General features: G+C 44.3%; 1 protein-coding gene across 4 annotated transcripts in view; it reads left to right on the top strand.

Annotated features, from left to right (window-relative positions):
• TRANK1 (tetratricopeptide repeat and ankyrin repeat containing 1) overlaps positions 1 to 27,966 on the top strand; it is a 149,321-nt gene that overhangs the window by 93,084 nt on the left and 28,271 nt on the right. For all 4 annotated transcript variants that reach the window (XM_085897817.1, XM_085897815.1, XM_085897816.1 and 1 more), the window contains exons 12-19: positions 4,788 to 5,048; positions 11,104 to 11,265; positions 13,108 to 15,605; positions 20,030 to 20,252; positions 21,315 to 21,514; positions 21,636 to 21,773; positions 26,211 to 26,351; positions 26,836 to 26,995. In XM_085897817.1, the coding sequence (XP_085753943.1) occupies positions 4,788 to 5,048; positions 11,104 to 11,265; positions 13,108 to 15,605; positions 20,030 to 20,252; positions 21,315 to 21,514; positions 21,636 to 21,773; positions 26,211 to 26,351; positions 26,836 to 26,995 (3,783 nt within the window). The remainder of the gene's footprint in view (positions 1 to 4,787; positions 5,049 to 11,103; positions 11,266 to 13,107; positions 15,606 to 20,029; positions 20,253 to 21,314; positions 21,515 to 21,635; positions 21,774 to 26,210; positions 26,352 to 26,835; positions 26,996 to 27,966) is intronic.

Genomic DNA, 27,966 nt, shown 5'->3' with positions numbered 1-27,966 from the left:
CAGCACGGTGCAGGCTTGAGTAGTAAGGCCGTTTGTGCCATAAGTTGTCACTGGGACTGGTGCGGCTCTGGTAACTCCCGCTCGGTTACGCCGGACCCGAGTCGGTGCATGCGACTCGGTTCGGACAGAGTCGGCCGAGGGTGTGGCTTCCCCGGTAGCTAGACGGCGTGAGTACTTAGGTACATCACAAGACACGTTGTTGCGGCCATTTATTTACCAAACCAATGACAAGACACGGTGCTGCATAGGCGTGGCCGATGGGGAAAGGGCCTCTTAGTTACCGTGGCATAGGAGTGGCAATGGTCAATGACAGCGAATGTCATGGCGAGCAAAGACAGGGAGGTAAACTTGATTTTAATTTGGATTTTAATGAACTCTGTGTGTGTGTATCACACAGTTGTTACTTCAATGAAAGCGATAATTCGTGGAATGCATGTGAACATTCCGTACGGGAACGCACCACTTCGGGATAGTGATGACTTGCTGTACTCTAATAATTTCTCGATTTCTTATGCACATTTATAGATAAACACAATGCCCCAATCCAGTCGTCGTTTACGAGAGCGAAGGAACGGTCTGTGTTGTGTGGTTGTTTGAAAGTTTTTTTTTGGGGGGGGGGGTGGGGGGTTGCATGTATGGCCACGCACTTATGGCCACGCACTTACGGCCACGCACGTATGGGCACGCGAGAGCAAAGGAACGGCATGTGTGGTTGTTGTTTCTGACATGTGGTTTGAAAGTTTTTTTTTTTTAAGTTTTTTTTTTGCATGTACTGCCACGCACGTATGGGCATATACTGGTTTTGTTTAAAGTGTACATCGAAAACCATTCACCGGAGGAAATTGAAACTTTACCACTTGTTACATGACCATATATGTATAATTTGTACATATTTACCTCAGAAGTGTAGATAAATGCAATGATAAATTTGCTGCCAGAAGAGTTGGCTCGCACCTATGGCCGCCGAGTGCCAGAATGGGCCCCGGGACAATACCAAGTGTACGGCCCCCTTCAATTTTTTTTTTAACAACCTATACGGAAGTTTCCGTATTTTTGGCGTCAGAAACATGCCGTGTTTAAGGGAAATTGGGGTGTTATTCACTTATTCCTACATGCAGATTCGTTTAACACACTTGATCCAGATGGGGTATGACCAACACTTCTGTATTCATTTATGTCATGATTGTGATTGTGATTATGTAAATTGTACCCACAGTAGTTTAATTTACGATGGAGGTTGTCACTGTCCATTGCATTCAGGAGAATCACTCTGACTGGCTTGGAGGGAGACATGAAATATAATTTCCTTCCTGTGTTTTATCATCACAAACAATAATTTTTGAAACAAATAACTGAAGGAATAATGACAGGCCCCTATTAGTAGGGTTGGGCATACAACCATACTTTTTTTTGAAAGGAGTGTTTTTTATGGCCAAATTTCACGCTGATCACGAATCCGTTGAACTTTTTGACAAAGGATGATGTCTTATGTTGGTAAAATGCAAAAATTCAAAATGGCCGCCAAATTTACCCACTTTTCAGGTAAAATTGGATAATTATGGCTTACTCGGGCATGTAATATTAGGGTTGGGCACACATCGACTTTTTCTCTGTTGTCCCATTTAAAGGAGTGTTTTTTAATAGCCATTTTTCACGCTGATCACGAATCCGTTGAAATTTTTGACCTCGGATGATGTCTTAGTAAGAAAAATGGCCATAAAAAACACTCCTTTTAACAGGACAACAGAGAAAAAGTCAGTGTGCCCCACCCTCTTAGGTTGGTAAAATGCAGAAAATCAAAATGGCCACCAAATTTACCCACTTTTCAGGTAAAATTTGATAATTATGGCTTACTAGGGCATGTAATAATATTACATGCCCTAGTATATTACATACCCCCCCCCCCAAAAAAAATTGTTAGAGAAATTTTTTTTTTTTTGCATTTCTACATGTTTTAAGTGATTTCCAACCCCCCCCAAAAAAAAATTATTACCCCCCCCCAAAAAAATTGTTAGAGAAAAAAAACTTTTTGGCATTTTTACATGTTTTAAGTGATTTCTAACCCCGCCCCCCAAAAAATTGTCCCCCCCCCAAAAAAAAGAATTTTTTTGCATTTCTACATGTTTAAATGATTTCCAACCCCCCCCCCAAAAAAAATTGTTAGAGAAATTTTTTTTTGCATTTCTACATGTTTTAAGTGATTTCCAACCCCCCAAATTTTTTAACCCCCCAAAAGAAAATCGAGAATTTTTTTGCATTTCTACATGTTTTAAGTGATTTCCAACCCCCCTCCCAAAAAAAGTTAGAGAATTTTTTTTTGCATTTCTGCATGTTTTAAGTGATTTCCAACCCCCTCCAAAAATATTTTTTACCACCCCCCCAAAAAAAAGAGGAATTTTTTTTTTTTACATTTGTACATATTTTAAGTGATTTCCAACCCACTCAAAAAATTTTGAGAAAAATTTTTTTTTTCATTTCCACATGTCTTAAGTGATTTCCAACCCCCCCAACCCCCAAAAAAATTGTTTGAGGAAAAAAACTTTTTGGCATTTTTACATGTTTTGAGTGATTTCTAACCCCCGCCCCCAAAAAAATTGTTCCCTCCCCCCCAAAAAGGGAATTTTTTTTTTGCATTTCTACATGTTTAAATGATTTCCAACCCCACCCCCCAAAAAAAAATTGTTAGAGAAAAAAAATTTTTGCAATTTTTTTTTTCAACAAAATTTCGATTTCTTTTTGCATTTTTACATGTTTTAAGTGATTTCCAACCCCCCCACCCCCCAAAAAATGTTGGAGAAAAGAACTATAGCTGTCAGCACTGTTGACATCATATTTAATGAATAAGATATAAGGTTCACTTAAGTGACCCAGCAGTATTGGCGGCGGAGGTTTTGCACTCTCCCGAGTGCTCCCCCTCTAGTTAATCATGTTTTCTCTGCAACTGCTTTGCTTAATCAATTAATGTGAAACTTTAGATTTATGATCTAGTAGAGATGCAGAATACATGTTTTAAATTTCATTTTGATTGGGTGCATAGTCTAGCAACCAGAATTATTTCATTTTTTGATATGGGTTCTTTTTTACTATTGTTTATTACTTACGAAATCTTTAGATTTCGTAAGTATATTGATGACTTCCGTTTCTGTTTGTTATTTATGAAATCTAAAGATTTCGTAAGTATATTGATGCCTTCCGTTTCTGTTTGCTTGTTTGTTTGTTTGTTTGTTCGTTTGTAGGCACGATAACTCGAGAACGGAAGAAGCTACCAATGTCAAATTACACCACATGATTCAGGAGGGTGATGGTTAGTGCTGGTTAGATTTTGGTCAAAATCGGTCAAAGGTCAAGGTCACAGTGAGGTCAAACATAATTCCATTAAATTCATGTGGAGAAATGGAGTATTTTTGCTTCGCTTGACGTTACGAGTTCGTTTTAACTTCAATTTTAATTTTGTCTTCGGTTTTTGCGATCGCTTAGGACGCTTAAAACTCGGTTGTCCAAATTCTGGTAAAAATCGGATGTTTTGGAGACGTTTTAATATTGTATAAAAAATATTTCACTCGACGCGTCACGGGTCGTCCCATGATGCAGTGCGCTCGAGCAGACGCGTCGTTGAGTGACGTTAAGGTATAATATAATTGCGTGGAGAAATGGAGATTTTTGCTTCGGTCGACGTTATGATTTTTGATGGTTTGATACAGAAACTTCTGGTTTGCGTCGCTACCTTCTCTAGAGACAGCTTTTATTTGACAAGGTCTGACGATTTCGTAAGTACCAGTCTATGACTGCTTGTTTGTTTGTTTGTTTGTTTGTTTGTTTGTAGGCACAATAACTCGAGAATGGAAGAAGCTACCAATGACAAATTACACCACGTGATTCAGGAGGGTGATGGCTAGTGCTGATTAGATTTTGATCAAAATCGGTCAAAGGTCAAGGTCACAGTGAGGTCAAACATCCAAAACATTCGATTTTTGATGGTTTGGTACAGAATCATCGTAGAAAATTCTGGTTTGCGTCACCACCTTCTCTGGAGACAGCTTTTATTAGACAAGGTCAGAGGTCAAGTTGATGATTTCATAAGTATCAGTCTATGACTGCTTGTTTATTTGTTTTGAATAAGGCTCATTTGGCTGTGCCTGGATTGGTTTGAGGGTAGAGTAGCAGCTGTAATTTGAATCCTATCCAGGTTCCTCCTGATGACTTAATCTTTGCATTTTGCTTGTTTGGGTTCCTTCTGTTTACTCCAATGCAGGACTGTACTTATTTGGTCTTCCATTTGATTTTAATTGAATTTATTTTAATCCCATTCTAAATTATATTGATAAATGAATAATAATAATAATAATAATAATAATAATGATGATGATGATAACGTCATGGTATGGGTCAGGGTCAGGTGTCTGATCAAAGTGGGGTTGCATCAAAGTGGGACGTCTTGGTACCCAGTCATCACTGCCAGCAGTTATACAGTGGCAGTTCTAATTATGTCTTATTAATGAAGTAACACACCAGTACACAAACACCACACAAAATACACCACAAAAAGCAAGTCCTGGTGAGGGTCTGCAATCTCTGATTGCTCTTTCTAGTTTTTGTTGTATATGTTTGAGAAATATAACCATTGTTTCTTTGTCACCTGGTTAACATCCTTACACAATGATTGATTACTCTAGTGTTTTTCTAATACTGGAGTTGTAGCAGCTGTGAAAGGCTCAACAAAATGGAAATGTTATTTGTTGTGCTTCCGCCTTACTTTCCCCCCTCCACTTCTTTACACCCATCACTAGAGCTGTCTGCTAGCGTTCGGTGCGACGTTCCCGTCGCATTTTGGAGACGCTTGCTCAACGAGTTGTTGAATGTCTACCGCTGGCAAGAATGCTTGGTCTTGCTCCGTGGTGGTGGAAATGGCAGACAAGTCAGAAAAGGCGGGCTGGCCTCATGCGTAAACCTGGAGAACTTGGATATTGGAGAAGTTGTGGAACAGATGCTGCAGGGTTCTGTTAAGATTCCAATGGTAAAACTAGTGAAGGCGCTTCTGGAGCAAGGAAGTGAGTATGTTGTAACCATTGTAGTGTTTTGTATGTGTGGTGTGAGCAAGTACAGCCTTTGGAGGGTGAAGGTGAACACATGAGGCTTTAGAGTGAAAAGAAAAGGAAAAAACAAACAAACAATTCTGCTTAAATCTTCCCTGCTATAGTTTCATGCATTGTTTTTAATCCCACAAACTGTTTATTGAAAATTTATTACATGAGTTCCTCTACCTTTCCCTTCTCCTTTTGATGTAGTTGGACCAACGCTAACTCTAATCCAATCTGGACTTAGTTTTAATGTCAATAACACCTGGACATTCCACTGGGTGGTATTATTACGAATTTGGAAGTCTGTCAGGTCAGGTCAGGTTCGATCTGTGACCTGCTACAGGTACCATGTAAACCTGTACTAACCTGTTCCATGGTCGGGTTGTCGGCGACTAAACCGTCTCCCCCACCAGGTTTTCTGGTGAGGGGGGTGTTTGGATATGGACACCCAGCAGGATTAAAAACAAAACCTGTCAAAGGGTGGAGGAGCTCCTTGTGAGCCAATGGCCATCCATATCTAGTGCCCAACTGTGTCTGCAGACGTCCTCCTGCAGTTGGGTTACTTCTTATTCAGAGGTTGGTGGCAGGATTTGCACTCCGGCCACTGTAAAACCCTTCATTCCGCAAAACGCAAAAAAATCTGAAAACCCACTCCGTGGGAGTACCTCCTATGCAGCTTCCCTTCGCAGGGCAGCTCACCGGATGACGGGATTGGGGCAAAGCCTTCTGGACCCCCAATCTTTGATGATAGGAGGGAAACCACGGGGTAACATCCCTGGGTCAGATTGCGGGAGAGTGTGTCGGAGTGGTGCTGAGGTGTCGTCCACCAGACGGCGGTCTCCTTGGGTTAACCTGAGGCGGTCCCTTCGGGTGGGTGCCTGGAATGTCCTATCCCTAATAGAGGATGATCACCTGTCTCTGTTATCATCTGAGCTCAAGCGTTTGGACATTGGGATTGCAGCTCTCTCTGAGGTTCGGAGACCGGATTGCGGCGAGATAATGGTGGGAGGTTACACCTACTATTGGTCTGGTCGCTCTGATGGTTACCATACCCAAGGAGTTGCTGTAGCTGTGTCCAATAAGCTGACCCCAATGATAATTGAGGTAACACCGGTCAACGAGCGTATTATGAGATTAAGGATTCGTCACTCCTTAGGTGTCATTTCCCTGGTCTCTGTTTATGCTCCGACTGAGGCGAGTGATCTCACCGTGAAGGATGCATTCTACGCCACACTCGAGTCTGTGGTTGATCAGTGCCCCAGACGGGATACACTTCTAGTCTTGGGGGATTTCAATGCATCGACTGGAACTGATAGGGATGGTTATGAGGTGTGTGTTGGTCCCCATGGGTCAGGAACTATGAACCCGAATAGCACTAAGTTCCTTGACTTTGCTAGAAGTCATGGACTTAGGGTGGCTAGTTCATGGTTTCAGCGCCCACAAGCTCATCGCTGGACTTGGTATTCCAACGCTGGCGGTGTGGCAAAGGAGATTGACCATGTCCTCATTGACGGTTGTTGGAGGATGATCCAGAACTGCAGGGTCTACCGGAGTGCTCAGTTCCTCAATACTGACCACAGGCTTGTTGTAGCAACTCTAAAGCTGCACCTTAAATCCTGGAGAATGGTACCATCCCAGCCTAGGCTGGATGTTGCCAAGCTCAGGGATAAGAGAGTAGCTGAGGAGTTTGCGAACAGGCTGAGTGGACACTTGGGGGGTCTGGGTGCTTTGGGGGGTCCTGAAGAGTTGTGGAGCGCCTTCAAGACCACCGTCCTTGATGTTGCCGGTGGATGTCTTGGAGCCCACCGCAGGGCAAAGAAGAATTTTGTCTCTCAAGGGACACTGGATACCATTGACCAGAGTCGCAGGGCCAGGCTGAATGGCAGAGCTGAGCTGTTCAGGGAGCTGCGGCGTAAAACTGTACGTGCACTGAGGGTGGACAAGGAGGCCTATGTGCGAGGAATCTGTGAGGGGGTAGAGCATCACCTGTGGACAGGTGATTCTCGTCCCACTTACAGGGGAATTCGCGCATTACGTTCATCCAAGCCCATCCCTCGGAGCACTGCAGTTCGAGCAGAGAGTGGTAGGCTCTTGACAGAGGAGTCTGAAGTGAAGGCCCGCTGGGCCGGTTACTTTGAGCGGTTGTACCAGGCTGATCCTCCAGCTGTCGAGTTGGACGTCAAAGGTGTTACAATCCCTGTTACTCACCCTCAAATCAACTGTGGTCCACCTTCGCTTGTGGAAACACGGGCTGCGGTGAACTAGTTGAAACGGGCAAAGCTCCAGGGATCTGTGGCATCCATGCCGAGCTTCTCAAGGCTGGTGGAAATGCTGCACTCGTGTCGTTGCATGCAGTTTTGTGCTCTGCCTGGAACACAGGCATCATCCCAACTGACTGGAAGAGGGGCCTTGTTGTCCCTCTCTGGAAAGGGAAGGGTGATCGCCAAGACTGCAACAACTACCGAGGGGTGACGCTGCTCTCAGTGCCGGGCAAGGTCTTTGCTCGGATAATTCTTGATAGGGTTCGCCACCATCTGCTTGAGCACCAGCGTCCAGAGCAGTCAGGCTTTACACCAAAGAGGTCAACGATTGACTGTATCTTTGCCCTTCGTGTCCTCACCGAACGCAGGCGAGAGTTTCGGCAGGGGCTGCTTGCAGCCTATGTTGATCTCTGTAAAGCGTTCGATGCAGTGAATCGGGATGTCCTCTGGAGGATTCTTGGTCTTCGTGGGGTGCCACCAAAACTGATCGATCTGATGTCTGAACTCTACTCTGGTACTGAGAGTGCTGTGAAGTGTGGTGGTACCATCTCTGACTTATTTCCAATTGTTACTGGAGTTCGTCAGAGATGTGTACTTGCCCCCACACTTTTCAGCACTTGTATGGACTGGATTTTAGGGAGGATGTCGGAGAGATCAAGTTGCGGTGCATCGTTTGGGAATGTCAAGATCTCGGACCTTGATTTTGCAGATGATGCAGTCATCTTTGCGGAGACTTTAGACATCCTTTTGGGGGCCCTCGAAGTGCTGAATGAGGAGTCGGAGCCGCTGGGATTACGGGTTTCTTGGGTCAAAACTAAGATCCAGGCTTTCGGTGACATCTTGGATGCTGCTGTCCTGTCTGTGTCTGTTTGTGGTGAGGATGTTGAGGTCGTGGAGAGATTCACTTACCTTGGCAGTGATATTCATGTCTCTGCTGGCTGCGAGTCAGAGGTCAATCGACGTCTGGGTCGGGCCTGGGGAGTCATGGATTCACTGGATCATGGGGTGTGGCGCTGCCGGTACCTGTGTGGGAGGACGAAAGTCCGAGTCTTCAGGTCCTTGGTACTTCCAGTCTTGCTCTATGGGTGCGAGACTTGGACTCTGACCAAGGATCTGAGACTGAGACTTAATTCCTTTGGTACCAGGTGTCTTCGGAGAATCCTTGGCTATCGCTGGTCGGATTTTGTGTCCAACGAGCGGTTGCTGAGAGAGACTCGGATGAGATTTGTTACCTGCATAGTCCGTGAGCGTCAGTTGCGGCTGTATGGACATGTGGCTCGTTTTCCTGACGCTGATCCTGCTCACCATATTCTCTCAGCGAGGGAGTCTCATGAGTGGAGGAGGCCAGTGGGCCGACCACGTGCCTCATGGTTGCAGCAGGTTGACCATCATCTCAAGGAGATGGGGATGGGCCTGGCATCTGCCTGGGGGATGGCCAGACGGAGGCCCCTGGAGTACCGGCGGAAAGTGGACGCAGCGACGCGCTGTTCTGGCACATGCTCCCATACCTGACCTGGAAGCCTTGTGCACACAGACAGCAGTCCCCAAGTTTAGTTATCTCGATAAGTGTGTGTTTATAGTTGGGGCCCCCAACCTGTGTCTAACGGGAATTACATGTGTGCGCTGCGAAGTTTCTTTTACAACAAATTTCCTTCACTTCACTTTGCACACCGACACCATTGCCCACGTGCGTTTAACCACGTACGTGGGCGGAGATTTTCATCGCCTCAGCTCCGACTCCACCCCTTGTCCAATCACGCACAGAGCGACTTTCCCACGACACCCCGGCCAATGAGGGTTGAGATGGCCACAGAGGGCGACTTTCCCACGACACCCCGACCAATGAGGGTTGAGATGGCCACAGAGGGCGACTTTTCCACGACACCCCGGCCACTGTGGGTTGAGATGGCCATTGAGAGCGACTTTCCCCCGACACCCCGGCCAATGAGGGTGGAGACCGCCTCAGATGGCGATTTTCTCACCCCGGACAAGAAAGATACAAAGGAACGCCAGGCTGGGAAGGTTGGTCGTCTTGAGGGTCGCGGGTCTTGGTGCTGGCTGGTTCGTCTGGTCCTGGGTCATCGTCGTCTCTGATCTCCTTGGTCTTGGTTCATTGGTGCGTGGCCGGTTGGAGAGCGCAGTCCCTGGTGCTTGGCACTGCGTGAAAGCTGTGGGTTCGAGTCCTGCCACGTGACCAGATCGTCGTCCACCGCACGAGGCGGACAGGTGCAAGCCAGACCCTGGCCTTCGGCTCGCCTTTCCTTCCGAGCTGGAGGCCTCAATAAAGGCCGGCCGGCCCAGTTCTTTTGTGTGTGTGTTTGTGGCGCCAGTCCTTTAAGTAGAATTGTTTAAGTGCCTTGTACATACCTGCATTGCTTTCAGTTGGTTTAACTCTGCTCTCTGTGTTGCTCTCCCTTATAAATAAACCCCTGTTAAACGTACCAGCTCGTTTTCTGTGCTTTCTTTCATTGGCCTAGCATGGTGCGTATTGAGAAGTCGGAAGGCCGTTTGGGCCGGTAATTGTTCACTTGGGTCTGACGGACTCTGGTAATTCCGCTCGGTTATACTGGACCGATGTCGCTAGAGCCCGTTGAGGGTGTGGTTTTCCCCGGTAGTTGGATGACGTGGGTACTTAGGTCTATTGAAATTTGGCAATTAACCCTACCCCATGCCGTCAAAATATTGCCGACCACGGTCTGCTAAGGGACCCCGTGACCTTTCGGACTTATCCGAGAGTCACGACCTAAATTCTGGGTGTTCGGTGGAAACTACTCTACTGCTCCACCTCGTGGTCGTTTGTTGCCACTGAACCCTGGCCAACAACAGTATAATATAGAAAGTATGAATAAACTGGTTCTGAAAATTGCCAATCCTCCTGCATATATTCAGGATGCATTGAGGTCATCCTTTAAAAATATGCAATAATTGTTTGCGTGTCGTGTGCGTGCTGTATTTGCATTGTTATGATGTTGGAGGGGGGTGCACGCTACCCAAAATGTTAAGTTAGTGTGGTCCGTGTCTTCATGTAAGTGAAAACATTTTCGTTAATCAGAAACCCATTCGAGTGAAGTCGTCCTGTTTCACGTGCACCGAGAAAAGTGATGTTTTGAGCTCGGGTGGAAGTTTTAATTGGTGTTTCCTCACACGTTCAAGCAGGGTAAGAGTAGGGCATGCCCTGGGACTTTTAAAAGAATGCTTTGTGTATTCTGTGCCAGGCCTGGTAAATCTTGCTCTCAGCCCTTTGGAGAACATTGATGGTGTGTGGTGAATGTACCAGAAAGGTTTGCAGTGATTAGCCCGGAGCAAGGAGGTGCACTGTTCGTGTGTGGTGGCACAGGGAGCCATTCTCTGCCAATGACTTTGCCCAGATGCCCACAACATTGCACACGATTGATGCATTCTTTATCGCGGTGTGGCCGTGAGGGGGGGGGAGAACATAGTCTGGACAAAAAAACAACATGGTTTGATTGCTGCATTTTAGCCTTAATGTGCACAAAAGTGATTGTTAAATATCATCAATCAATAAAGCTACCTATAATGGCAATGTATGTGACATAGCAGGGTGCATTGGATGATCTGTGTATATGGGCCATAATAGCAGTGGGCCTCATTAATGATGGTATTTTTGTTCAGAACGAGCACGCACGGTGAGGCAATGTGCTCTCCGGAGTGCCGTTGTATTTTATTCTTATATTCTCAATGAAATGTTTGGTATTTGTATAAATTCTCACCCAAGTGAACAATGGAACATTTGTTTGTCTTAGGTGTATCAAAAGGTGCAGAGCATTTGAAACATTGCATGGAGAAAGGTGAATATGCTCTTGCATCATTGCTTCTAGAACATGGGGCTGACAATGATGGACTCGTCCTGAATCCAGGCGATACTCCCCCCCATGTGGCCTTGTCTCTTGCCCTGGGCAAACGAGGTACTGTTATAAGGTTCTGTCCAAGTACTCATTCTTCTCTTTTAAATCTAACTATTGTTTTCCTATTTGCAGTAAAGGGAGTAATTCATTTTTACACATATATGCAGCAAAACAAGGGGACAATGCATATGAACAAGTACATGATTCACTGGGCAGTTGCATAAGTGGAAGAAATTCCTCAATTAAAATTAAATATTAAATACACCAACTTCCTGATGTCGAAAAACAGTCAATTTTGATTGACCTTTGCCAGCCGTTTTATTTTTCAGAGATGCGTACTGTACAGTGTTGGGCACAAAAGCGATAATCCGATAACAGATAATTATCGAAGTTAACTTTTTTATCAGAAGTTAACTTCCATTTATCGTTATCAGACCAGTTAACTTCCGATAACTCGATTTTTTTTTTTTAGTCCGATAATTTTTTTAGCACAGTTTCGACAGAAACCTAACGGTCTCTATCTAGGCCGCCATGGAGGACGAGGTCGAGAGAGCACTGAGGGTCGTGAGGGACCGGAACGGCAACAACACCACCAGCTCCGACGACAGCAGCATGCATGACGACCTCTTCGCTGGGTGGACGGCCGCTGGCTCACGTACCAGTGTCAAGCAGAATGCCAAGAAACTTGTCGACACCTGGCTGGACATTGATTTGAAGGAGGGCATGGTCGACTCTGACTTCATGGTGGAGGAGATCCTCACCAACCTCTTCCTGAAGTACAACACCCCAATTCCGTCCTCTGCCGCAGTGGAACGGCTATTCTCTCTCGGCAAGGACATCCTGAGGCCCAAGAGGTCAAGACTGTCAGCTGGGCCTAACTTTGAGAAGTTGGTCTTCCTCAAGCGCAACCAGCACATAGTGTCATAGACTCTAAAAAGATGCATAATGCTTATTTTATTCTTGGGTTTAGCATAAATAAGCCTTTTCTCTAGGTTTTGAAGCTTTTTCCTTGTTTTTTTTAATTCTTGTTAAAAAGTAGTTATCGTTATCGGATTATCGTTCACTTCCGATAACTTTGTATTATAATTATCGTTATCGGATTTAAAAATTGGGGCTATCGGATTATCGTTATCGAAGTTAGCTTTTTGGTTATCGGTGCCCAACACTAGTAATGTATACATAATCCTGAAGCAGACTGGCTCATCATTGTATCAATCGGTTCTGCCTGAAGATCTTTGAAACTTATTTGGGGATAAAAACAATAATTCATAAACCCAAAATATTTGTAATCAAGTTGGTTTTTTGTGGGATTTTTACAGGGTCCAAGGCTTTTAAGGGAGCATACACAAAAATAGACATGCACAGACATGTAGGCAAATATCTTGGACAACACCAGACTTGACATCAGACAAACGCAGACATTGAGCTTGGTTGAAGTGTCTTGCTTCCCAGAGTACTCTGTGTACCTGTGATGCCATCTTTATGAGATCGCTTTTCTCTCTGCACTCAGCAGGGCAATTGAGGATTTTCCTCCTCTCTATAAATGCCAACATATGGGGGTTTTCCATGCTCTATCCTTTAAATGCTGAATGCCAAGCAAGGAAGCAGTGCACACAATTTGTATTTATTTATTTATTTTTGTCTTTCCTCTCAATTTTATATTTCTTAATTTAAGTGTTCCTCCCCACCCCTCTCCCCTCCCTCACTCACCCTTTCATATTGCTAATGTAGGTAGCCTCTGTGAAGTCAACATCCTAACCCGCTCCTTTTTCTCACCAAGTTTGTCTCTTTCACCAATGGTGAAATTTATGCAAAACATTTATGAACACAATGTTTGTTTGTGCACACTTTAATTTTGAGTGTTTTTTTTTTGTTTGTTTGTTTGTTTTGTTTTTTTTACAGATGATTGTGGGATTCACATGCTGAAGTTCCTTTTGCAGGAACATTGTAATGTAAATATCCAGGACAAAAATGGAAACACCCTTTTACATCTGTTTTTTCAGTTTCCCCTTTGCAGGCTCCATTTAGATGCCATAAAAGTCCTGTCTGATTACCCAATTGATTTGTCATTAAGAAACTATGAAGGGAGAGATGCTTTTTGGGGTGTGAAGGAGAATGACTCCCGGAAGAAAATGTGGAAGTCAGTGGCACCAAAGCAGTTTCTAAAAAAGAAGACGAAAAAAAAACAGGATGTTGCAACACCACCCAGAGGTTCTGCCAATGCACGTGGTGAATTGACCACCCATTCTTCTTTGGCTGAGCCACAGCCAAATTGTGATCCTGAGAGTGACCAAGTAGGCAAGGTCACTGAAATGCCACTTACAAAAAATGTATCTTTCAAGCAGGCCTTGGTCACAGATATTAAGAATCTTATTTTGGACATTGATCCAGCAATGATTCAGGCAATGCGTGCCATGAGGCAAGACTCGATGCAGAAATCTGTGGGAATTTCCCCACAGTCACCTTCTGAAGCCGAAACATTTCAGCAATTCCAATTGTCTGCGGCTCAAGCATCGAGTGATCTTTCCGAGGAGGATAATGACGAGCTCGTGAATGGAGAAGCAAATCTTGCCAATTCCTTTGGTTCTGAGGACTATGATGACTTTGATCGACTGACTTGGGAGATTGAATGCACCAGGGATGTACTGCGAACCTTGAATGATAAATTGCTGCCACCAGAAACGAAAAACAAGATATTGAGAATCATTCATTTTCTTGGCAGTGGAGATTGGAGCAAGCATCGGTATAAGCGAGTGAAAGGAATCGCAGACAAAAGTGATATCAAACTTTATGAAGCCAAGATTGACAAGGCTCAACGGATACTTTGGGAAATTGCTGTTGACTTTTCTCCAAGACTAAGTGATGTTCCAGAGAAAATTATTGAAGCAGAAGAGTCCTCCACTGGGGACCAAAAAGTCGGTAAAGTATACAGCGAAATTATCCGAATTTGGGATATAGCTCTGGCTCACAAAGACATCAATCACATAATCAAAAAGATTGTCAGCTCGTACAATCGGGGAATTGGCTGCATGCTACGTCGGAAGCTGAAAGGCATAGACAGAGTAAAATTCAGTTCCGTGAATGCTGTTCAGCAGCGCTTTCCACTGTGTTACATTGAATCCAATGATGCATCACAAACTAATGTTGAGAAGGCTCCTGAATATATTCCTCCAGCCAGTTCAATAGAAAATGAATACAATATCATGAAGTTTCACACTTTTAGCACAGCAGTGGCTCTCAATATACTTCAGAGTCATGAAACGGGGTCGCATGTTGAATACCCCTTTCGTGTGGGTGAACTGGAGCATGCTGTAATCAATCTAAACCCAAAGCCAGCAGAGGCTATCATCCTTGTGGGTCGTTCTGGTACTGGAAAGACCACATGCCTTGTTTACCGCTTGTGGAAAGTGTTTCTGAGCTACTGGGAAAGGGCAATGCAGGCTGGAGATCCCTGGATTTGCAAGCCAGTTTCTTCGATGAGGGTGTCCTCACTCGAAGATGCTCAGGCTCATGAAGAAAATGTGATAATGGAACAAGGAGGAAGTGAACAGGAAGTTCCGTGCAGTTCAAAGCACCTGCAAAATGATGATTGTGAAACAAACGCTGTGGCTTCTGAGGATTCATGTGAGGCTGTTGAAATGTATGAGCATCTGCATCAGTTGTTCATAACGAAAAACCATGTGTTGTGCAATGAAGTCAAGCGCAACTTCACCGAGCTTTTCAAGTCATCTGGCCTGAGTTGCCAGTTTACTCCATTGGATGCGAATGTTCATAGGCTTCAGGAGATAAAGGATGAAAACTTCCCATTGTTTTTGACATCAAGGCAGTTCTTGTTGCTGTTGGATGCCTCTTTACCACAGCCGTTTTTCCCAAGAAATGAAGATGGTAGCCTCAAAAAAACAATCAAAGGCCTGTTGGTTGAAGAAAGCGATATAATTTTGGATGATGAAGACCTTGATGACCCTGAGTTTGATGAATCCTCAATGGAGTTTGTTAAAGAAGACAAAAAGGAAGACAGTCGAAAACTGGTGACATACGAAACATTTACCTGTGATATATGGCCTGCAATGATTAAAGGAAAGCAAATGTGCAACCCATCTCTGGTGTGGATGGAAATCAAGTCGTTCCTCAAGGGTTCTGTGGAGGCACTGAACAGCCCGCGGGGCTATTTGAACCTTGCCGAATACAAAGAAATGGGCCAGAAGAGGGCACCGAACTTCAGTGGCGATCGAGATGAGATTTTCCAGTTGTTTGAGAATTACCTCCATGTAAAGTCCCAGTGGGGTTACTTTGATGAAGAAGATTTGGTGTTCCACATCTACTCACGACTTAACAAGCTGGAAAACCTTCCATGGTCCATCCACCAGGTTTATGGAGATGAGATTCAAGATTTCACACAGGTAAGCTGCATGGATGCTTATTCTCAGACTCTCCATTTTTGTGATTATCATGCTACATTATTACCCTGATTTAGGTCTCCCCTTTTTATGTCATTTTGCAAATACATCATGACGTTATTAATACCACTACCCAACTTCCATCGCCTCAACTCACACTTCGTCGCTTTAAAAGCCATACCTTTAATTCTCGAGCATTTTCAGAACTTACAAGGCTGAAAAAGACGCCAGAATACATCGCTAAAGTACCAAATCAGGAGATCGAAAAATCACTGAAAGAACTGCAGCACTTTAATTCGCACTTGCAGAAATGTACTGTACTATAGATGATCTAAGAGGCATTGTAAGAGTATTACTTCAGAAGTGAAATTAGATGTTATTCATCGAATGGATGTTGGTGAATGTGTGGTTGATGTCACTGGGTTATTATGTTTGCCTCTGACTACGATGTGCACCATCCATGAAAATGCGTTGATGGAAGAAGTAGGAAGGAGAAGAGCTGCTGCCAACTTTGACCATTTACAGAAGAGGTTTATTTTTATTCAAATATGTCTGAATTATTTATTTATTTGTTTGTATGTGTACTTGAATATTAGTCATTAATCAAAATAGGGTAATATCTAATCATAGGTAAAAAAGTGAAATGGTGACGTTAGGAATGCATCCTCCACCCCCCTCCTTATTCCATTAATTATTGTGAGAAAAATTGCTTTGATTTGCATCATTTTGATGTTCGTTGCACTTTTCAGGAACGCGTCCCCGACGTAAACTGGGGTCAAACAGTAATATTGTTTTCACCTGATCATGTATTATTAGCTCACTTGAAACGTAGTTCCGGGGTGCTTATGGTAAGGCACGTTGTCCATCCGTCTATTCGTCCGTCCATTCGTCCACAAACACTTTCAACTTCTTCTCTGAAACTACTCGCACAATTCCGATGAAATTTGACGACAACCTTCATCACCCGTGACATACCAAAGTTTGTTCTTGACATTAGAAAAATGGGCATAAGGGGGATTGCCCTCCAAAATAATGTATTTGCTTTCTTCGACACAACACACGTAATTTTGTTTAAACTTTACCACACCCTTCATCACCCGTGATGTTCCAAAGATTGTTTGCACGAGTAAAATTAATTGGGGTCGAAGGGATTCTACGTGGCGTCAGGTCAGGTCAGGAATGGGAGCATGCACCAGGGGCCTCCCTCTGGCCATCCCCCAGGCAGATGCCTGGTCCATCCCAATGTCCTTGAGATGTTGATCAACCTGCTGCAACCACGAGGCACATGATCTGCCCATTGGCCTCCTCCATTCACGAGGCTCCCTCACTGAGAGAATCTGGTGAGCAGGATCAGTGTCAGGAAAATGAGCCACCTGTCCATACAGCCGCAGCTGACGCTCACGGACTATGCAGGTGACATATCTCATTTGAGTCTCTCTCAGCAACTGCTCGTTTGACAGAAAGTCGGACCAGTGATAGCCAAGGATTCTCCGAAGAGATCTGGTACCAAAGGAATTAAGTCTCCGTCTCACATCCCTGGTCAGAGTCCAAGTATCACATCCGAGAGCAAGATTGGCAACACCATGGACCTAAAGACTCGGATCCTCATCTTGCACAGGTACCAACAGTGCCACACCCCCTTGATCCAGTGAATCCATGACTCCCCAGGCCCGACCAAGATGTCTATTGCACTCTGGTTCACAGCCAGCAGAGACATGAATATTACAGTCAAGGTAAGTAAATCACTCTGTGACCTCAACATCCTTACCACAAACAGGTACAAACAAGATAGCAGCATCCAACATGTCATTGAAAGCCTGGATCTTAGTTTTGACCCAGGCAACCTGAGATCCCAGCGACTCCGACTCCTCATTCACCACCTCGAGGGCCCCCAAAACGATATCCAGAGTATCTGCAAAAATGACAGCATCATCTGCGAAATCAACGTCGGAGATCTTGACGTTCCCGAACGATGCACCGCAGCTTGATCTTTCTGACATCCTCCCCAGAATCCATTCCATACAAGTGCTGAAAAGTGTGGGGGCCAGTACACACCCCCTGAAGAACTCCTGTAACAACTGGAAATAAGTCGGAGATGGTATCACCACATCTCGCAGCACTCTCAGTACGAGAGTTTAGTTCAGACATCAGATTGATCAGTTTTGGTGGCACCTACCGAAGATGAAGTGTCCTCCAGAGGGATCCCGATTCACTGAATCAAACGCTTTGCAGAGATCAACATAGGCTGCAAGCAGCCTCTGCCGAAACTCTTGTTTGCGTTCGGTTAGGACCCGAAGAGCAAGGATCCAGTCAGTTGTTGACCTCTTTGATGTAAAGCCTGACTGCTCTGGGTGCTGGTGCTCAAGCAGACGGTGGCAAACCCTATCAATAATTATTGGCGCAAAGACCTTGCCCAGCAGTGAGAGGAGCGTCATCCCTTGGTAGTTGTTGCAAGCTTGGTGATCACCCTTACCTTAATAGAGAGGGACAACAATAAAGAGGGACCCCTCTTCCAGTCAGCTGATTGATGCCTGTGTTCCAGGCAGAACACAGAACTACATGCAATGACATGGGTACAGCATTTCCACCAGCCTTGAGAAGTTCAGCATGGATGCCACAGATCCGTGGAGCTTTTACCCCCTTTTCAGCCGGTTCACCGCAGCCTGTGTTTCCACAAATGAAAGTGGATCACAGTTGATTGGAGGGTCAGCAACAGGGATAGTAGCACCCATGACATCCAACTCAACAGCTGGTGGATCAGCCTGGTGCAGCTGCTCAAAGTAACCAGCCGAGCAGGCGTCACTTCGGATTCCTCTGTCAAGAGCCCACCACCCTCCTCTCTAACTGCAGTACACCGAGGGACGGGCTTGAGCCTGTGGGTGCCTAAACCATGAACCAGCCACCCCAAGTCGATTTCGTCTTGCAAAGCCAACAAACTTGGTGCTATTCTGTTTCATAGTTCCAGACCCATGGGGACCAACACATGTTTCATAACCATCCCTACGATTTCTAGTCTGTAATGAAATCCTCCAAGACTAGAAGAGTATCTCGCCTGAGGCATTGATCAACCATAGACCTGAGCATGGGATAGAATGTGTCCTTCAAGGTGAGATCACTCGCTTCAGTCGGAGCATACACAGAGACCAGGGAAACGACATCCAAGGAGTCTTAGTCTCACAATACGTCTCATATTAGTCTCGTATTAGAAATCCTTAGTCTCATAATACGCTCGTTGACTGGTGTTACCTCAATTATCATTGGAGTCAGCTTATTGGACACAGCTACAGCAACTCCTTGAGCATGGTAACCATCAGAGTGACCAGACCAATAGTTGGTGGAACCACCCGCCATGATCTTGCCACTCTCCGGTCTGAACCTCAGAGAGTGCTGCAATACCGAGGGATGATACGCTTGAGTTCACATGATAACAGAGATAGGTGATCATCCTCTCTTAGGTGTAGGACTTTCCAGACACCCACCTGAAGGGACCGCCTCAGGTTAACCCAAGGAGACTGCCGTCTGGTGGACGACACCTCAGCACCACCTTGACACACGACCACAATCTGACCCGGGAAGGTCACCCCGTGGTTTTCCTCCTATCGTCAAAGAGTGGGGGTCCTGAAGGCTTTGCCCCAATCCTGTCATCCAGTGGCCTGCCCTGTGAAGGGCAGTTGCACAGGAGGTACTCCCACAGAGTCGGTGTTCACTTTTATTTGCGTTTTGCAGAGCGAAGGGTTTTACGGTGGCCGGAGTGCAAATCCTGCCACCAACCTCCTAAAATAAAGTAACCCAACTGCAGGAGGACGTCCGCAGACACTGTTTGGCACTAGATATCGATTGCCGTTGGCTCACAAGGAGCTCCTCCACCCTTTGACAGGTTTTGTTTTTAATCCTGCTGGGTGTCCATATCCATACACCTTCCTCACCAGGCAACCTGGTGGGGGAGTCGGTTTATTCGCCGACAACCTGACCACAAAACTGGTTAGTACAGGTTTACATGGTACCTGTAACAAGTCGCAAATCTCATCTCGCCTGACCTGCCAAAGATTTGCCCCCAAAATATGTATTTGGTTTCGACTCTGTGACCACACATACACTTTTGATGAAACATGACCATAACCTTTCTCAGCGCTGATGCACCAAAGTTTTTTTTTCCACGGCATTACAAAAATATCCATAGGAATTTACTTTCTTCTCTGTTACATATTTTGCTGGTCATTCATGCCTCCCAGTGGTTCCCTGGTTATCTTATCCAGCCACAAATGCGTGAGCGCCCAGGAGAATTGCCCCTATGTTTATCCTTACTGCTCTGTGAGTTTTCGAATTTTCAAAGTAAAAGCTCCATAAAAGTAGTTTGAGTGATATGAGGTGGTTGTGTTGTTGACGAGTCATCACACTTTTAACTGTGAAATAAAAATTCTCTCCAGGCTGAGCTTTCTCTGCTTATGAACAGCAACAATGACCCCAACATGATGTTTCTGACTGGGGACACAGCTCAGTGCATTATGCGTGGGATTTCGTTTCGCTTCAATGATCTCTGCTCACTCTTCTACTATGCTGCCAATGCGAAGGTGGGGTCCTCCAGAGTGCACAATGTTCGTGTACCTCACCGGATTTACCAGCTTTCCCAGAACTACCGTTCCCATTCTGGTAATTTTATATCCCAACCTTCATTGAACGTTGTTATCATTGGGAATGTTTGACAATAATGCAGAAGGATGCAAAAAATATAATCCTTAATTTAAGGAAATGAAGTCGTTTTCAATAAAAGTGAGTTTTTATTTTTTACGAGGAAAGTATTAAATGTTGGTATCAGAATTACCTGTTGCTTATTGTATCGAAAGAAGCTCCTCCATGAAATCAGAAAATGTCCTCATAGCGACTCTTGCTCATATGAAAAGAAATCATGGATGCCATTATGAAATAACTCAAATCCAGTTGTTGCATACCAGAGCCGAACCACACTATATGCTAAAAAAAAAATAAAAAATTCTGAGTGAAATGTTGCCAAATAGGATCGATAAACTTGTATGCACAAATGTTGTCAAGTTTTCAGGAAACTGACACATGTCCAAGTCATAACACCATGAGATACCCATTTTCCTTATTTTGATTTGCAGAAATGCTTGCAGTGTTTGTTTATTTTTTTAGTAAGACTTGCATGTAAAAATTGTGAAATTGATTGCTCTTTTTTAAGAGTGGGGGAACCAGTTATGTCATTGGTGTAATAACCATTGGAAAAAGAAAAGAAAAAAAGAACAGGAAGATAAAATGGCTAGTGACTAATTACAGTCTTTGTTTTGGGGAAGTGATTTTTTTGGTGGTGGTCAAGTGATGAAGGCACTGGATTGACATCCTGAGAGGTTGTAGATAGAAATGCAATTGAAGGCAGCAGTATGAAGGTTTTTTTATTTTTGGTTTCTAGAATCTGATCTAATTTCAGCAGAATTGACGTGTCTGTAGACTGTCAATTAAATACAGCTGACCTATCAATGACCTCCAGCAAATGGGTAATCCCCCTTCCCTTCCTGGTCTTGTCTGCATATTGTGGTTTGATATTTAATGCCCTCAAGGCAACTTGGGATCAGTACGAAAATGTGTTACGTGACATTGATTGATGGCAGTGCCACCCTCAGCCTCCACCCCCATAACTGAATAAAAGAAAAAGATACTCATTCAGTGATGATACAAAAACTTACTAATTATTTGCAGGGATCCTGAACCTGGGTTCCAGCGTGGTTGACTTGCTCATTGAGTTCTTCCCGAGTTCATTTGACCGCCTTCCTCCAGACCGTGGCCTCTTCCATGGTCCACGTCCTGCGATCCTTGATCTTTGCACCTCCGAGGACCTAGCAATCCTCCTCCGAGGAAATCGCAGAGAGTCCCAGCCAATCGAGTTTGGAGCACACCAGGTATTATTGATTTCTTACTTTCATTGGGTGTCCATTTTCTGATGTTCATGTTTATTTACTTTTGTCTTCATATTGCTCTTTGTATTAAATTTTTATTTCCATTGGTGTTTTTGAACCGCAGGTGATTCTGGTTGCCAATGACAAGGCAAAAGAAAGGCTTCCAGAGGAACTCAGCCTTGGATTGGTCCTAACCATCTACGAGTCCAAAGGTCTCGAGTTTGATGATGTCCTGTTATACAATTTCTTTTCTGACTCTGAGGTTAGTTTGCACTTCAATTATTTTTGTCACTTTTATTCGAAAATGAAAGCCATTCATTTCATAGTGTCATGAGTATAAGAAACCCTCAAAATGTTGATGTACTTTGTTTGAGTAAGTGGTTTTTTTTTTGGTTTTTTTTGGCCTTGGTGTTTGCAGTTGGATGCAAAGAGCTTGCGTTTTCATGCCTCCTCTTTGGATTGCCGGAGGAATTGTGTTTTCAGGTTATTTGTTCATCTGTTATCAATATTTTTGTTACCATGATCACTTGTGAACCACTGAAAATATTTCAACCAAACGTTGCACAAGTGTGGACTGTAATACAAAGATGAAGTGATTCAATTTTGGGTTCAAAAGGTCATGTGACATTTATTTGAAATCTTTGCTACTTTGATAACTTGTGAACCACTAAAGGGATTTCAATCAAACTTGGCACAAGTTTGGATCGCAATGCAGAGATTGAAGGATTAAATTTTGGATTCATCAGGTCAAAGGTCAAGTACCAGGTCAAAGGTCAAGTACCCTTTGAAAATCATTTTGCAGATCATCATGAGTTAGAACCATTTGATGTCTGTCTCTCTTCAACTTGTCTCTTTTCTCTCTCGCATGTGACATTTCATTAAGATCAAACATAACAGTGAGTTGACATTTAATATAGGTGAATGTATATGGCATATCCATCAACACATTTTCCTCAAGTTCTATTTTCATTTTTTTAACACCTATTTCCTTCCTATGTTACCTTGTGCACTTCCCTGCTCCCCCTTCATTTTATTCTGATCTTCTCATAACCTCTTTTCTTTTTCTTTTTTTATCCCATCCTTTCTATCTTCTCTGACATACCATTTGAGCCATATCCCCCTTCCTTTCTCTACCTTAATTCCCTCTCTTCCAAGCCCCTACTCCTTTTCCTTCCCTTTTCATATCAAGAGAGGCGCAAAGCGCTGCTCCCTTTATATGGGACGGTTTCTCTGTATGCAACTTTAACATGGGGATTGAAAATTCGTTTCTCGGCTTCTACTGGATGAAATTGGCTGCAAGTTTCAGAAGTAAATCATTTGTACATCGAGGTAATATGTTCCATATTTCAGCAACGTCCATTTTGGCATTCTTGAATTTTTAATGAAAAACCTCAAAAATCACATTTGTGTCTGTCTGTCTGTCTGTCTGTTCGTTCGCCTGAAATGTATTGTAGGCCGGGGGCCAGTGGGACCTACCTTGCACCCCCCCTACCCCCCCGCGACATTTTTTCACTGATACCACAGTGTTCATACATATATATATATATATATATATATATATATATATATATATATATATATATATATATATATATATATATATATATATATATATATCCCAAGTATCAGAAAAAAGTTGTTCCCGGAAAAATAACTCATTTGCACTATGCTTTATAGGCCAGGGGCCAGTGGGACCTACCTTGCAGTGGGACCTACTTGGAATATACATTGGATAATACATCTAATTAATGGCTTTCAAAACAAATTCCACACAAGTGCCATAGTTTTTGCTTTTTTGATAGTTTTTGCTCATTATCTTTTTTTTCCCTCTTGTCTCATGCCCCCCCCCACCCCAATTGCTGTGCGTTGTGTGTTAGCTCTCATACGAGCCTCGACGATGTATGCAAAACAAAATAATTAACTATTAGATTGAGTACTGTTCTTGTGCGGTACACGTATGCAACGGTGGTGTTGTTAGAAGCAGAGACTCATGCAGCAATCAAGGGAAGCATGAAGCACCCCTCCCTTTATATGGAACAGTTTCTGCATGCAACGTTAACACAAGGACTGAAAAATCCTCCTGGGGGTGGGGGGTTGCCTCCCAAAATACAGGGTGTCCCAAAAGTCTCCATACGTCGGGAAAATTATCACTTTTAGCAAAATGTAACTTTATTAACAAAACGTTCTCCACATGATTGCCATTTCTTTGTAAACACACATGAAGTCGTCTCTCCCACTCATGGTGAACTTGTATCAACACATCTGGCATGATGCAAGTAATTCCACTTCAAATACGTTCCTTTAAATGATCCATATTCTGAATCTTGTCGTGTGTGATGTGCTTGCCATGTTTCCTCTTAAAGTCGATTGCAACCTTGCGACAGCTTCCCGAACCAGCCATGAGAATGGTTTCAATATGTTCTTCTTTTGACAAAGGCATTCTTGAAGGGAATCTAAAAAAAAAATGAAGATATAAGCTATGTATGAAGAATTTTGGGAGACATTTTGCTGAAAGTGTTAATTTACCGTATGTATGGAGACTTTTGGGACACCCTGTAGATATTTGCTTTCTTTTCCAAAAGCACACACACAATTTTGATGAAAGTTGACCACAACCTTCATCACCCATGATATTGTTGCGGATTCGCGCCCGCCGGCGTGCGAACGGCCACGTAACTCGAATCGCGGCACGTCGCCCACCAGACGGACAATCCAGTCGTGACCCTCTCGGACTAACGCCGGGAACCAGTCACGGGTGGACCTTTCGGTCTCACCACGATCGTGCCAATCGGCCCCCGCGTGGGATAGGGTTGCTCGCCAAATTCGACCTACCTAAGTACCCACACGGAGGGTAGACCGGGCGATCGCACCTCGCCGCAGGTCGACTTCGGACACGGGCCACTTTAAGCGACCCGTTCCGTACTATCGGGATAACCGAGCGGTGTTATTCGTCGGCCTTGACGGTTCGATTAATTATCGGGCGTTTTAGCCCACAACCAACCCTTTACGTGAAGCAAGATGAAGATTCAATGGAAGAAAAGACGAAGCGAAGCGGGAAAACAGTTCAACATAACTCACATTTATTTCGCGATTAACGGGAAGCACACATATACAATTACACCAAAAGCACATGTAAAAGGAGAAGAAACACAATATTACACAAAAAGCAAATATAAAAGAAGAAACACAATGCAGAGCTATCCGACTACCGAGCACACGGCAACACTTATACAATTTTACTTCACAGACGGCGCCGACAACACATATTCCCAAAGCAAAAGAAAAGAGAACCACCCTCCAGGATGAGGGGGGTAGACGGGCCTGGGGCCGAGACCGTGTCGGGCCTACCCGTCTGATGATGAGACGCAGAGCGGCGGTGGCGCCTCAACTCCGCAGGCCTCGCGGACAGTGTCTGGTAGGGGGTGGGAAAGGGGCCCCCTTGTCGCACTATCTCAGCGCGGGGGGGAAACAGGAGGGGGGTTGTTGATGCTCGGGGGATGGCGGATATCACCCTGTCTCGGGTCCTGCGACGAGCGTCTCCACCTCGACCTCGGTCGCGCCGCCGGCCTCTCCCTCTGCAGCTCCCGGCACCGACGCGAGCACCCCCTCATCCGCCTTCGCCGTCGCCACCTCTCCCCAGCTCCGTCTAATCGCCCTCTCCGTCTCCTCTCTTGGCTCGTCCCAACTCTTCACTCTTGACTTCTCCCCTCCGAACTCACAACTGCCAACTGAACTGAACTCCTTGACTGACGAACGCAGCCGTTTATATCCCCCGTGGCTTCGCTCCCCCACCTTTGACCCTTTACCTCCGACCCTTCACCTCCAACTGGCTCCCCATTGGACCGAGGAAAAGTGGGCGTGAATGCTTTTTGATCCATGAATTTGCATATCGCGACCTCACTCCAACGCCCTGGAGGCGGGGCCAAATCGCCCCACGCTCTCCAATAGGACGGAACAGAAGTGGGCGTGAGTCGTTTTTGATCCGTTTTTCTTCGGAAAGTCTGTGATATCTCTGAACACGCTGCTCGGTGCGCGCCCCGCACGAGTCCAGCATCGGCGCCCACAAGTGGCGTGGGAATGACGGTGATGCGATGGTGGCGAGTTGTGACGGTAAAGGTCGTGGCTGTTGTTGTGAAGCGGCGTTGTGGTTGGTGGTTGTTGTTGTGAAGCGGCGTTGTGGTTGGTGGTGGTAGTAATGGCGGCTGGTCCAAAATAAAGATAGTAAAAGAAAAACGGCTATCCTGAAGAGTCGCAGCCCGCATAAATGACATTTATTCCCTCTAAACAACGGGTTTGGGCCTAACTACACATATACTTACAGCGATATCTCACCTAAGGGACCTGAATGGTGGTTTGCGAATTTGGTCAACCACAACAATATTCTTGGGGAAAAGGCCCCTTCTCTATAGTATGTGCCATGTGGCAAACTATAGAAAAGAAGGGACAATCCATGGCTTGTGGAAAATGCCAGACGATAGAAAATATGGCACATTCAAAAAAATATCATGTGCATGCAGTTCTGCCCTTGTGATCTTAGGAGGAACCAAGTAGTGCTCTAGAAAAGTTAATATGAGCCTCGACAACGTATACAAAAAATAAAATAAAAATCGTGACAATTCATTATTTTTCTTGTCTGTTAATTTGATCGGTTTTAAAACTTTTTATAATGCTCATCTTTGTTGCACTTCTTATCATCAAGTCTGTAAAAGAGTGGCGAGTGGTGTCTTCTTACAAGCCTGAAGATGTGCATGACTCGAGATCTGAAAACGTGACAGAAATCAAGATGGATGACCTTGTGACCAAGTCTAGACCTCTGGAATTTGATGCTGTTTCACACAAGGTAATGGTGAAAATATTAATATTAACCATTCCTGTCATTACATGAGAGATTAGTTTTTACCAAAGTTTAATCGACAATGTATGTGGTTTACCATTTAGCTTATTTTGTTGTCTTTGAACAGTTGCAGTTGTTTTGTCACATTGAACCACAGTTTTTATTGAGGATCTTGCTTAGATACCATCCATTTGTGACGTATACAGAAATGGTGGAATTTTTGACACGCCTTCCCTCTGCATCTTGATGTGTTCCAGACATGCTTCTTTACCTCCCTTCAAGATTTATCTGATCTCCTCCCAGCCCCTCTTCTCTCTTTCCCCATTTAACCCATATTCTGTTCACTTCCTTTCTTTCTTGCATCCTACCCCCTCGTTCTTCCATTTATCACTTTTACTTTTCCCAATCTATTTCCCCCACCCCCAACTCATCCTTTACTTAGAGCATAAGCAAGCGGCAGCCCACAAACCATAAATTGTGTGAAATGCAGGTCCTGAACAGCGACTTGAAACAACTCTACACAGCTATAACCCGAGCACGTGTCAACCTCTGGATATTTGATGATAATGAAGAGAAGCGTGCACCAGTTTTTGAGTACTTCATCCGCTGCGGACTGGTTTCTGTGATCCGTGTCAAAAAAGAAGATGGGGGTAAGACTTTTGTTTTCTTTTGGTTGGTTGTTTCTCCACTGTACCCAGTCCCAGATCTCTTTTTGCAATATAAACAAGTGTTTGTGTTTGGGATAATGGAAGTTCGAGGCATTTTGAGGAATTTTATGCATTCACGGCACTTGGTTTTCAGCTGATTGGGTAGATTTATTTCAGAAAAAGTTGATAAGTGTTTTAATTTATTCATCTGGAAATTAAATTGAGCATTTGTATACTATATTCACCATATAAAACACAATGTGTGTATTTGTTTGTGTGATGTCTGTTCCCCTTCAAAAGGATGATTTAAGAAAGGTTTTAAAGGCCAATCTTTCAACACGATTGTGTGTTCACTACGGTGTGTTTTTCAGAATAAAACTCGAAAAACATTTTCCATCAAAGAGCAATTACGTCTCTTCTTTTGGAAATGTAGACGGTGTCTTTTAACCGGCCCTCAATTGCGGTGCACATAAGCGTTGAAAACAAACAAACAATAAATACAAGGCGCAGGGAGGTGAAATATGCTGCACATGATGTGTATGTAACGTGCGCAGAGTAAAATGAGTGTTCATTTACATATGCCTGATGTCTAATAAATAAAAATATAAGCACACCTGATGCGAGGCTGAGGCGTCAGGCTTTGGCATGCTCACGAGGCTGTACCCTCAAAATGAAAGTTCCCAGAAGATATAGAAAATAGGGTAACATTTGTACATGTGGTGTTTTAAAACAACGCTTTTTCTTGTTGCAAAACACCATATCTTCCCGCCTCTGAATATTTTGAATAAAATGATTCCAACCCGTCATTTTTCACGGGCTTTTATCCAAGTAAGAAATATTTCTCTTCATAAGCATAAAAGCCTGACTTAAAATTTTGAAGTGGTGGTGGTGGTTCATTCTCCCCTGCGACAGAGCGGTGGTGCTGCCTGGATTGTGCGCCTTTGCCTTTACAGCAATCATTCAAGGCAGGAACT

Source organism: Eptatretus burgeri, chromosome 10 (assembly GCF_056783735.1).
Source record: "Eptatretus burgeri isolate ZD-2024b chromosome 10, Ebu_testis_v1, whole genome shotgun sequence".
NCBI classification, from domain to species: domain Eukaryota; kingdom Metazoa; phylum Chordata; class Myxini; order Myxiniformes; family Myxinidae; genus Eptatretus; species Eptatretus burgeri.
Note: the sequence above shows the minus strand (reverse complement) of the source record. Positions and strands in the feature narration are given on the sequence as shown.